The 12873-nt window shown below is 42.9% G+C and overlaps 1 protein-coding gene across 3 annotated transcripts in view; it reads left to right on the top strand.

Annotated features, from left to right (window-relative positions):
• The first annotated feature begins 142 nt into the window (after positions 1-142).
• The window catches only part of exoc7 (exocyst complex component 7), a 56264-nt gene continuing 43533 nt past the window's right edge, over positions 143-12873 (top strand). For 2 of the 3 annotated variants that reach the window (XM_022236696.2, XM_022236695.2), the window contains exons 1-18: positions 144-304; positions 689-754; positions 1332-1431; positions 2835-2919; positions 3682-3787; positions 4360-4480; positions 5528-5572; positions 6068-6249; positions 7550-7614; positions 7939-7991; positions 8353-8456; positions 8982-9086; positions 9499-9618; positions 9844-9942; positions 10244-10303; positions 10623-10692; positions 11388-11453; positions 12323-12443. In XM_022236696.2, coding sequence (XP_022092388.2) covers positions 254-304; positions 689-754; positions 1332-1431; positions 2835-2919; positions 3682-3787; positions 4360-4480; positions 5528-5572; positions 6068-6249; positions 7550-7614; positions 7939-7991; positions 8353-8456; positions 8982-9086; positions 9499-9618; positions 9844-9942; positions 10244-10303; positions 10623-10692; positions 11388-11453; positions 12323-12443 — 1619 coding nt within the window. In that variant the 5' untranslated portion in view covers positions 144-253. Of the gene's footprint in view, positions 305-688; positions 755-1331; positions 1432-2834; positions 2920-3681; positions 3788-4359; positions 4481-5527; positions 5573-6067; positions 6250-7549; positions 7615-7938; positions 7992-8352; positions 8457-8981; positions 9087-9498; positions 9619-9843; positions 9943-10243; positions 10304-10622; positions 10693-11387; positions 11454-12322; positions 12444-12873 lie in introns of all 3 variants that reach the window. The other variant, XM_087139486.1, reaches the window with a different exon arrangement.

Here is a 12873-nt window from a genome sequence, read left to right as displayed (position 1 = left end):
TATATTTGAATTAAACCCCTCAGCAGTCTGACAAGTAATCATCAATAGTTTTGCACTGCCGCCCTCATTTTTAAAAGTTACCCCGCCCCCTTTTGATTTCACTGGTTCCTTGCCGACTACGTTGCATATTAGGAGAGAATATTCAGGTACAGGTTACCAGCTATTGTAAATATGGCAGCCTCCTGCAAGTTGTAAGAATTTACAACCCACCCAATTATTTTGCGAATGATACCACTTAAAGGAAAGAAAAACCATGGAAGACACAGTGCAGAAAATACAGGCTATCGATGAAAAGTTGGTAAAGGTAGGTGACGTTGGTTACATTTTTTTTCGAAATTAATGTAGGAGTAGACCTCTACGAGGAAGATGTGAAACTCATCGATAAATCTGCACAAAACGATGGAAAGCTGTCCATTTCCGACACTTCACAAATATTTTCTTTTGAAGTCTTCCTAAATCATTGGCAAGATGTACATGTATATCAAAGATAACAGTTTTACACATATGTCTGAAAACACTGTGTGCCGCTGCATCCACCACTGGAATAATTTCTTCACCTGCAGTGCAGGGGTCAGGCCTACACCCAAAATGTTTTCATTTTGTACAAATCTAAACTGCATTTTGAGAGAGGTTATTCCTTTATCGAAACCTCTTTTTCTCCATTTGTGTTTTCTACTGCTTTCAATAGGGGGCAGAGGATCTTGCCTTTATTCAAGACAGCCTCAGCAAAAGTAGTCAGATGACCTCAAATATGGTATGTTAAACGAAGATGATTCCGCATGTATTAATAGATAGTTGAGTATTTCAATGGAGCTGAACAAGAACTGACAATTTTATTGTAAGGTAAACACAGTAGATACAAATGCACACAAGTAGAAGGGTAAAGTTGCAGCCCACACTACATTCCACATTATTTCGTACAGTTGAGAAGATGGAAACAGTCATAAGCACAAAGGTTCGAGCATACAAAACACCTTAATGTGGGCTGTCTAAAGTTTTAACATTTTTTATTAGTTTCATTGTAACAGGGTTTTCGTGTCATTGATACCTGCTATAAACCTGACATACAGCAAATTGTTTTTCTCACGTGGGATATCACCAACGTTTGCCGTTTGCAAGTTGGCATGGATAGTTTAATTGTTGAAGTGACTTTTACTGTCTATTCCACGATGGAAACTTGCTAATTTTTTTCTCACTTATCAATGCCCCATAAACCACATGTACATGTAGCATACATGAGGTGTGCTCTGCTTCTCAGATTTGAGATTCTAGCCGCACTGTTCCGAATTTAATGAATATATCCAGCTTGGATGTTGGCCCTCGTTCTACAGGTGACCATATTGACCTCATTTGAGGAACGGCTTGGCATGTTGGAACAGAACATCCTCCCCGTGCACAGAGAAACGGTCTCACTGCAGAAACTCCAAGAAAGTATCCTCTGTCGGCAGTCAGATTTTATTTCAGCAAACCATAGTTCTGTTAATTGAGTAACCAACCATGTTTTTTTTACTTTACCCTGTTGTTGCAATGTTTCTTTTTAGTGCTTGTCTCTGGCAAAGCTTTGGCTTTAGTTTTAGGGCTATTAACCCTAACCGCCTAAGCCCTTTTGGTATACCAGGCATGAAATGGGACAGACATTACAGAGGGATACCCCCCTCCACAAGTCCAATCCCTATACACAATCTAGCCTATTGTTACCTAACACATCCCCCCTAGAAGTCTGAAAAGAATTCCTGAGATACCAGTATAACAATGACCAACACAAAGGTGGGGGGGTGCTCTCTGTCCCATAGTTTGCTTCAGATGCCTTTTGGCTAGGATACAGTACACCCTCACTCCTTCAAAAGGCTCCAACTGCCCCCATGAAAAGAAATTGGACACAGCCTGAGTCCTCCAAAATCTGTCGATATTTCTTGAATATGTTCTGCGGAGGGGTGCCCACTGCCTCATTCCTTCAAAATCCTCTGGCAAGTCCTCTCATTATGTTGAGGCAGTTTGAATTGTATCCCGGAGCAGTATGGAGGATTTCACATGTAATGTGGGCATGAATTTATGCATGGCTGAACATAAACAACACAAGACATCAAGCACAACCTTGAGACTGCATCCATCACGATCAGCAATGCCACTTTGCCATGCAGTCTCAATCCTCCAAAATCCTCCAAAACCACCCAGAGGATTTTGAAAGATTAAGGATGGTTAGGGTTACTGAAGTGCTTTTCTTTGAAATACTTTGTTTCCATCGTTTGCTCCCGTACAATTTTTCCCTTGCTTTCTCTCAATGTACGGGTACATATCATCATTATAAAATGTTGAGATCCAATCAATTCAATTCTGCCACTATGCAGAACTCTGTCGGACTGTAGTGTGGCCTTTTTCCCTGACAAGTTCATCTCATTCATTACCTGAGGAAGTCTATCACCGAATGTATATGTGTGTGTATATGGACCAAAATGTGTTTACTACTGTGCAATGCACATGTAAAGATTTTGCTTGATTCAAGTTGATTGCATTGACAGTAAAAGTCAAATATATATATACCCACTTTGATCCATTGTAAGTTGTCTTGTTGTTTTGAGGACCATGCAATCTTGTAGAAGAAATATTTTATGGTGTAGAGTTTACTTCTTGTGTGTAAATGTACTTCACCATGCAAAACTTCAAGTCTTATGAGTGTTTTACTTGAGGACTTAATTGCAAAATGCCTCAGTTGCAGGAGCATTTCATACATGCTGGTAAAATGTTATTTACTTCCATGCTTAATTTCTTCAAAGTTTTGTATTTCTTTCTCAGGTTGGGTCACAAATATTTTTCCTGAATAGTCTAACTCTCAGATCTCTCCATCACTCTAAATGTGTTTGACGAAGTGCTGAGCCACCATGATGCAGTCAGGGATCTAGAGCAGGCTGTCAAGGCAGGGTGAGCGGCAGGCACTTTGCCAAACTTCAATTTTGTCTCTGGATCAGGCTTAAACCTCTTACGCAGGGATGCATTCTTGACAAAGTTGTCCCACCCGTCAAAATCAATCAAATTACCCCTGTGTGTGCGTGTAGTGTGGCAAATCAAGTGGAAGGAATTTGTGATTGTCTGGGACTGTTACAACAAAAGGACAGAGTCTAGCTAAGTGGTAGTAAGTTACTGGTTTTGCGTACTTAACGTAGCTCCATTCCTTAAGCAAATGTTAGATTTTTGCACATCGCACCAACGTAGGTGTGTGAAGCTTTATCATTTGGCTAGGAGCAATAAGCTCCTAAACTGTTCAGACACAGTGCAAAGAGAAAGCCAAGACTAAAGACATGATCCTGTGGTAAGCTGTTTATGAAGTGTTTTCAGTCTGTTGTTAGATAACAGTCAGTGAATGTTGATAAACACACATTAGGGTTTCAGGGGAAGAAGTTGGCATTAACCAGTGGATTTGTTGACATCTTGATCAACCTAAGGGTTTCCTCAGAAACTCCAGGCTGCTTAAGTGCCATTGATCACCAAGAGGTGTTGTCCAGCCCAATGTTGGCTGAATGATTGCTGGACTGCATCGTCAACTGTGGAAAAGGGCATATTGGGACGTGCTCCCGGTTAAAGAAATAGCCCAGAAAGTTCCCTGCTGCAAATGAGTTGGTCTTAGAGCGCCCTAATGGTTCCTGCTCCAAGCCAATGGGGAATTAATGTGCCCACTGTTTGCAGGGCGGGGAATGGCCTGGAGCAGTACCTTAGCCACATGCAGCAGATCGAGGACGCCAAGAACTTCTTTGAGGAGCACAACCCCAGCAGCCCTGAGCTGGCTAAAGCGGTGAGTAGCCCCGTGCTTGCATTACATTGTATGCTTGTCTCCCTCACTGGCCAGGCAAGCAGCCTGACTAGGAACCTCGTGCCACACACGCACAGCACGTCCCCCAAAACTGCTCTCCATTTTAAACATAAGATGTTAACAGGTGGTATTTATAACTTAGCTGGTGCCTTGATGATGCAGAGTTATGCCCCTGATAAACCACAAGCAATCCAAGTTGAGTTTGCGTCGCTCTCCTGTTTGATCACTGGACCCGACTGATTTAACGAAATGTGCAACTATGATTGTGGTCCCTGTATGGCAATGTCCCATTTGCTGTGGTTGCCTCCAAAATGCAACATCAAAATCTTGAATAAAGGCTGTAGTTGTTGATTAACCAAACTGCTGTTCTGTCATGGAAATTCTCATCAATTTGATCATTTCTGTCCAAAGAAAGGAATGTTTTCCAGTTGCTGGATGCTGAATTGCTCTGATGAAGATGTTATATAGCTACATGTGAAATACTGTTGAAAGCTGCTTAGCAGTTGACAATCATGAAAGTAAACTTTAAAAAGTGGTCCTGTTTCCTCCACCAGACATCCTTGTTCAACACAGGCAAGGATTCCCTGCAGAATGAGTTCAGGGTCCTGCTGAGCCGCCACGGTCAGACCGTTCCCCCTACCACAGTGCTCGACCTCATCGCGGCCGAAGAAGAAGGTAAAACAAAAACCCGGGCTACATTTGATCAGCAGCCATTTACTAAACCAGTAGTCAATTTTGCCTGGTAACCTCAGTCAGAAGATACGTCCTGGGTACCAGGCAAGATTGGCTCTTGTTTGCTTGAGGGCTGCTGACCGACCTTAACCATAATTGTTCCTCAGGGGTGTTTCACTGATTCTGGGTCGGCCGGCAAAATGTTACCTTCAGTTCCAAACAAAACTAGCAAGATAAAAAACGTCTAAACCCATACCAGGAAGACTTGTGTCTGTGTGCACTTTCCGGCATAGGGATCCTTGTAGAGAAGAGTTAACAGAGAACTATAGGAACAAAAGTCCCCTATCCCAATAGGGAGAACCATGTGGAGCATGGGAATGGAATAGATTATAATAAGGATCCTCCCTTACAAGCAAGGGGGACAAAGCAGGGCACTCCCCTCCTTCCCCTGGGAAAAAAAATGGAATAAGTGAAGGAGAAAGAAAAGGAAAAAGTGAGAGAAATGAAAAGGAAGCAGTACAAGAGGCTGTGGAAATTGATTTAATCACTCATCAATCTCATGTAGTACTTCATAAGCATGTTCCTATTTTTTTTCAATTTGATTTTTTGTGATTTTTCATTTTAATGTTTGTGATGCCTGTAGTTAACTGTTGCAAATAGTTTGTCAGGGGGAGTTTTGTTTAAGTGAAAGTGAAGTTTCGGTTGAGTTGGAAATGAAAAAGAAAGACATCTCTGTACAGTGGAACGAACACGACGGGTTTGTTTGTTTGTTTGTTTGTTTGTTTGTTTGTTGGGGTGTTGGGGTGTTTGTTTGTTTGTTTGTTTGTTTGTTTGTTTGTTTGTTTGTTTGTTTGTTTGTTTGTGTTACCACATGCATGTGGTACAGTGAGCCACTAATCACAGGTGACAGAGCAGATTTGTCTGTTCATACAGGTGTTTGTGTGTCTGTGTGTCAGTTTTTGGTAGGATGCTGTTCTTCTGGTCAGATGTCTATATTTTCATTTTGTTTTTCAAATGTTTATTTGTATTCTCCTTTCTCTTCTTTTCCAGATTTTGCTTCAGACAGTGTGTCCCTCAGTCTAAGCCAAATGCCAGGTAAGTTGATACGTCTTGTCATGAGTTCAGTTTCTGCTTACACTTTCGGATTTGTTTTAACCCTAACTGCAGTTTTGGTGGGAGCTTTCTGGAAACCGCTGAAATTCTTCACTCTGTGGGAAACAAACCGATACTGACACATTCTTTGCCTTTGTTTTTTCAAGGGGTTTGAAGCCTGTTATGTACTGGTGGCCGGGTTAAATCCTCCAAAATTTTCCAAAACAGATTTTGAAATGCTTGGAGGATTGAGATGACTTGCTGCTTCTGTAACTATGTGTGTACGATCCCATGATGCATCGTTGGCATTGAATGAGGGATCTTGCTGTGTCCAAAAGTTATGGCTATGGCTAGTAGTGGCACATGCCTCTGTGGAAGCCACAAGCCAGAAATCAACTTCCTGGCTTTCCAAAGGGCTTACTGCAAGGTCACAAATCTTGAGTACCAAACCGTTACATGTTTTTTCTTTCCCTGCCACCCGTGTTTCAACGTGATCAGAGTCGGCCATGGAAGACCTGACTGAGATCGCCAGGTGGCTGAGAGACCACAGCAAGACGCTGGACTTCATCGATATCTACCACGCCACCCGCTCCATCATCCTCAAGAAATCCGTGGAGACATTAAAGGACCACCTCAGGAAGAGCACAATACCGTCCATGGGCAACTTCTCTCCTATGGTGGTCAGTTTGCATTTATGACCTACCTTTGGGTCGAGCTTTCATTATCCTTGGGCCCCTATCAGGTCTTAAACGTATATGTGTAACCACTTCCTGCCAGGTGGAGTTAGTGGCGTGCATCACGCACTGCCGGGCGCTTTTTCATTTTTATTTTTTTTTCCAAATTCTTCAAAAATTCATATGCCCATTTACTGGATGCATACACCCTAGCAAATGGCTGTCTTATGGCAAGTCTTATCTGACAGGCAAGCTCCATTGATGCTTGAGTATTGCAGCCACACCTGCAGCCCAGTAAAGAGCCCCCATTGTGCGGTGCCGTGTAATTTCTTCTTTGTTCTGGAAATTAGTCCAGTGCATTGCTGGACGGCGGCGCTGTCTGTGCTAATGTGGCCAGATTCCAGGGGTGCCCAGCAGTATTGTATCGCTCATCGCTGGAGTGCTGGAGTGCTTTTGTCCTCGCTGATAATCTGCGGGGGCTGGTAGTGGCAAACAGTGGTACTCTTTCAAAACAGTGACGGATGACCTCTGCTACAAATGGCCAGCACTCTGCCGACAGCAGAGTGAACCTTGGTTGACAAGTCCCAGCACCCGACTGACAGCAAGTGAACTTTTTCTGAAAATGCAGAGCAAAATATTATATTTTTTTTAAAAGAAAATTTTGATTTTCGGCACCCCGGCCATGCATATACGGCCAAGGTCTCCGGTACCAGGCTCCCTGGCAGGAAGTGGTTAGTACAGTTCCTCACACTTTTATTCCCATTCACAAACGCATTGTTAGTGTAAAAGTCCAGTCAAAGACAGAAAGTCCTGTTTTTCCAACAATTTATTCATCGATTTAATGTCACGTTTTTTGACATGTTCCTTTACCCACATTTATAATGTGTGCCTCTTGGCATGCCGTTGTAAAATCTCCTCGTGTGGAAATTGTGATGCACTAGCAACAGCCTCTCTGCGCAAAGAATTGCTCAGTTTCTTTAGAAACAAGGAAATGTGTCACGAGACGAGTGGGATTTAAGCCCTATAACCATAGGTTTCATAAAAGGTCAGTCTCCACATATTGACTGGAGCAGAAGGCACTAGTTCATGTATATTTGCCCGTTCACACGAGGCCAAGTTTATTGGCCTGCAAGAGTTTCCATTACAGTGTGAAATCACATAAGGGAGCATTCGCCTTGACAGATAGGAAAACCAGATATGAGACCTGGAAGAGGTGACCGATGGAATAAAATGAATAAAACTTTAATTTTTTAAGCAAGAGAATAATCAATCATTATAGAAAGGACCTGTTTCTGTCCACTTCTAGACTGCTGGCAAAGTTCACAAGATGAAAGACACACCCAAAGGAAGAACAAGTTCTAATTTAAGACCGTAAGTACTGAGTTTGATTTATTCTGACAAAAATCAACAACAGTGGAAAAATGGCTCGGCCATTTAAGCTTTTCCCCGATTGGTTTGTAACAATGGAAACCTTTACATCTCGTCCAGTCAAATGCGACCTATCATAAGGTTGTGATCATCTAAATTGACTGTGTTTGTAGCTTTGAGTTTCAGTCAGTCTTCCGATATTAGCTCATTTTGAGGCTTATCAATTTGTTTTAAAAGTCAGTTTAAAGGAGCCTCAGTAAGATTTGAAAAAAACTAAAAACCAAATCATTGGCATTGCTTGTGAATTATTTTGTTTTCCCCATCCAGGGTCGTGGCCCGAAAAGGCTCCTCTGCGAGTCAGACAAGTAAAGGGGAGACGAGTAAGCAAAATTGATTAATTTAGAAGATGGATTGATAGTACCTCAGATGTTTGAGTTAAACACGTTCACGTTGGGAACTTTGAATGGACATAGGGAGTGTCAATTAAATGCATGGGCAAGCAGGATGTCGTGGGTTCAAATCCCTCCAGAGTTTTTGATGGCAAATATTGAGTCACACCGATACTACAGTGATTTCACACGTCAGCATGGAGCCAAAAAATAACCCCATTAAAAAAAAAATTAACAGCCCTGACACAAAGCCAGATTAACATCGACTCACGATCTGTCTCTGTTTGCTTGCAAACGTCAGCTGAGTTTTTGAGCCCTGATGCACAGTTATTCTCTTTCTGGCTGTACACAGCTGGGCGAAAGTTTCAATCGCTGGCCCCGGACTCCCACGTCGACCTGGATTCAGAGATTGAGAACTATCTGTACTGCGTCAGCGGGCTTCTCAAGCTCATGCAGGTTGGTACATGAAACATGGTTGGTCGGTCTGTTCCAAGCTGGAAAATGCTTCTACCAGCTTCTTAAATGAGCCAGTTATTTATTGTAAAATAGCACAGTTGTTTTGAGAATAAAGAATGCTTTTCAGTCAGTGTATGGTGGCACTGATAGGGCAATCCCAGGTACGTGTGGATTGCCGTTTCCAAACAGCCTTGGACATACTTTATTCCTGAATACGGGCCTGTTCAGTTTCCCCTGCACTGACATCCATTACAACACCAAGTTGAAGCTGTGATGGAATGGAACATATCTGCCTCCTCCCCAAAATTGAAAAGCTCTCCCCAGATGTAAAATGGAAGCTGTCTCATCCTACATCAGAGCAGAAATTATGCGTAATTTTAAGATTCGACCAACCCTCGCAGATTCTTCAAAATCCACTGTGAAGTTTGGGAGGAGTTTTACAAGATATGAGGAAATGAAATTAAAAGCTCGTCTGCATTTATGCAGTTCTTATGTCCTCTGGCATGTTACTGTATTTCTTGTCAGAGCGAAGCCCAGATCATGACTGGCATTATTCCCGGGGAGCACCAACGTCGGACGTTTGACAAGATCATTGAGAAGGCCATGGAGATGATCTTCCAGGACGGAGAGGTAAGTGGCACGTCTCGTTTTGATTGCCTAAGCTGCGTTGCTCTAATGCATTTTCAAACTAGGCATCACTCAAATTAACAACTTTGTGCTGGGATTTCCTGATACAGTAACATGTAGGATGTTTAACCCCAACAGTCCTCAGTCCTCCAACAGGTGAAGGATTGAGGACTGTTAGGGTTAAACATGTTCTTGTGAATTCTTTGCTCATCCCAATGCTTCATGATTCCCTTTAGATTTGAACTAAGATTTGGAGGTGGAAATTCTGAAAAGCCGACTTAGATGGCAGCAATATTCAGATATCAGATACGCTCACAAAAGAAGGCTATGTTCATGGTTCAAAAGTCTAAAAGAATTTAGTGTTGACTGTAAAGTGAATTATCAGTCTGAACCCTGGTCAGTGTTTCTCATCCAGGCAATATCGTCAGCTGCCAAAAGAGCAGTCTTGAAGCACGACTACACCGCCATTCTGACAGTGTTTCCTGTCGCCAAACATCTGAGCCAGATCAGACCAGAGTTTGAGGAGACGCTACAGGTAAGGCCCGGGGAAACGTTACTTTCTGTGCACAACCCATAGGCTTGTGCATGCAAATAATGGGGAGTGCATGCGATGAATTTGAACGGAATGCTTCAAAAAGTCTCAAGATTTCTTCTAGTGTGGAGACACGGCTGAGCATAGATGTAAGTGAAATGCACCATAGACTGGTTGCTAAACTGATTTTTTGTCTGCGGGTCTTGTATGGTACATTTCCTGTTCTAGGGTACGACACCAACTACACGTTCCAAATTACCCAGCCTGATTGCCAGCCTGGAGACCACAGGAGCCAAAGCTCTGGAAGAATTCTTTGATGTTGTCAAGGTGTGTTGAGTATTTTTTAAGTTGCTGAGGTAAATCTACCTGCTGGACGGAGCCCTATTTTGTATTTCTAATCAAAAATTCGATCCTGTCACATCAACCAGTAACTGTTGATAAAATAACATCAGGAGGATGGCGTGCTAATATCTATTCTATTTGGTGTCACGTTCAATATGAAGCTCAAAGACTGAGGTCCTGAGATTGTGCCCATTTTCAGTCATCCTGTTACGTCCTTTTAAAACTGTTGTGTTTCAACCAATATGTAGGGTGTATTATTCATAAGAATTTGTGTTTGTTGTTCCAGAACGATCCAGACAAGTCCAATATGCCAAAGGATGGCACGGTGCACGAACTGACCAGCAATGTAAGTGTTAACCCATTGTGCAGTTCACTTTAAAATGTTCAGGGATACGATTCCAGTCGCGGACTACGTGCCTAGCAGGGGGCAGAAAGTCTAGTGTTGCTGGTCGTGCCTCAGCTGGCTTCTGTATTCAGCTGGCTTTTGTATCAGTGAAATCTGCACCGTGCAGAGGACAGCTAATTGGTTTAAGTCCATTGTAGGAAGTATTTGAAAACCTGTAGGTCTCTTAGAGAAGACCAGCCCTACAGTGCTCACAGCACGCTGCTTGTTTTCTAAATCTTGCTTACATGTTCGAATCATTATCTTTCATCATCAAATTCAGGCCCTGACCTTTCTGGAGCATCTCCTTGATTACATCGATACGACAGCGGCCATGCTGACAGCACACCGAGGTCAGTAACCTGACTCAGAATGATTTGTGGCACCAAGTGTTTACCTCGAAATGTAAACTTTTCGCCGAGGCAGTCTACTCCTGCGCACTTGTCCTGCAGTTCATCGCCTGTCCTTCAATGTTGGTGGGCAGTACCACACATGCATAAATGCATTAGATATTTATGGCATAAAAGTCTGCTTGTCTTACGATTGATGTATAGCTGCAGATTTCTCATCACCTTGTGCAAAATGCCATTTGGCAACATGCCAACTTTCCCATGACGCAGCTCAGGTAACGGATTTTTGGCATCATCAACTGCAACTCCTTCACACTCCCATGATTTTCCCATCCAAAACTGAATAATTTCTATCATTTTAAATACAACGTGTTCCCTGCCGTTCACCCACTCAGGAATTCCACCCCAAGGAATCCTCCATCCAGAACAATTTGCAAAATGCTATGTTCAGCCTGCAGCGTCCTGAAAGGACCCCCCTCTATCTGATTTGGAAACTTCCGGTTGAGATGGATTAGTAGTGACCAGCTGAGGTTGCAGTCACTAGCTGAGGATTCCTTAATGCCTTTTCCAATGTGTTGAATGCAGCGGATCTGACAGAAAGAATTAACATGTAACAGTCAAGGGTGACTCCATAGAAGCCATCGCATGCAGTGGCCATCCCAGAGTGTGTTGTGACAATAGGTATTTTACCATTGCAGATCAAGGCTATTCCCCCAAGACTACCGATGTAGATGCAAATAAGAGACAGGTGTCCATCTATGTTGGTGAGTACGTGCATGGACTAATCCTGCGATGTGAATTGGGACCCACTACTACGGTGCCACTACGCTCATGGGCATGTGAATACGTCTTCGACTAACCCGCCCCTCACTGGCAGAGATGATCGCAAGTTGATTGGGACATTTTCCCATTGGTCTCATGGATGCGTCGCGTACACAGGCAAAGGCCGTATATTCGACAGAAATTGATCTGACGTGCTCAGAACTGTCGTTGCTATGTAAAATCATGTTCTTGTTCGCGCACTGAGCGGAGAAGGTGCTGTGACTCGCCAGAGTGCCCATTCTCACAGGCTAAAGATTGTGCCCACAAGTGCGTAACGCAGCCGGAGTAATGATAGTCTCCTTGGATTAATTTGATATCAAGCCATCAGCACTTATGTTACACTGTATTATCATTGTGTTCATTTCCAAATGAATCCATCTGACCATGAAAAGCTGGGTCAAGGTAGGCAGTGTCTGAGGTGACCGGAAGGACCAATATGGGTTGATAAAGAGACTAATGGGTTGAGTTACAATCAAAATGAAAATTTGGTCACCTGTGGACAGCAAAAACCGTTTTAAAAGGGATCCAGTTGTCGCATTTATTTAAAAGCAGTATTTCCCTTATTAGTTGCACAACTTCCATACGTATGTCATGATTTACACATGACCAGCACACACAAGCTGTCATAAAAAATGAAACCAAGCAATTAATATGCTCAAAAATAGGTAAGAGTTTCCAATTGATTGCCCACAATGAATGGGTAATTTCCTTTTCTTCTGTTTATTCTTTTTACCTTGAGCGGGAGTTTATATTGATTAGAAACAAGACCTTGGACTTATGCTGTCCTTTTGTGATCACTGTCGTCATTTAGCCAAGGTGCTGGGGGCCCTGAGTCTCAACCTGGACCAGAAGGCCAAGACATACTCGGACCAGTACCTGGGCGCCATCTTCCTCCTCAATAACTATCACTACATCCTGAAATCGCTGGAAAGGTAATGAGGTGGGGTTGGGAGTACGGAATTGGAATCAGGTTGGAAGCTTTGGATGGTCAGTGATTGGGATTTGGCATCACAAAGTCTGGTGGAGTTTGGCACAGCTATAAATGGAGAAAGAGCTGCAAAATGTAATGGGGTGATTTTCATCTGTGATGCTACAGATGTTAAACCCTAACCCCCTAGGCCCTTTTTTGTTAGGGACCTTCCTCAATCCTCCAGAATCCTCCAATTTGGGGGTGAAAACAATTGTGTTCTTCCTCAATCCTTCCAAATCCTCCAAAATTTCTTGAAAATGTTACTTGGAGGTGTGCCTATTGCCTCAATCCTTCAAAATCCTCCGGCAATTCCTGTCATTTTGTTGAGGGAGTGCGGTTGATTCAAAAGAAATACTGGGCTGAATTTATGCATGACTGAGCAGGAATATCAC

The sequence above is a fragment of the Acanthaster planci genome, linkage group LG07 (assembly GCF_054643075.1).
Source record: "Acanthaster planci isolate LZ-2023a linkage group LG07, COTS_SCS, whole genome shotgun sequence".
Classification (NCBI taxonomy): Eukaryota; Metazoa; Echinodermata; class Asteroidea; order Valvatida; family Acanthasteridae; genus Acanthaster; species Acanthaster planci.
Note: the sequence above shows the minus strand (reverse complement) of the source record. Positions and strands in the feature narration are given on the sequence as shown.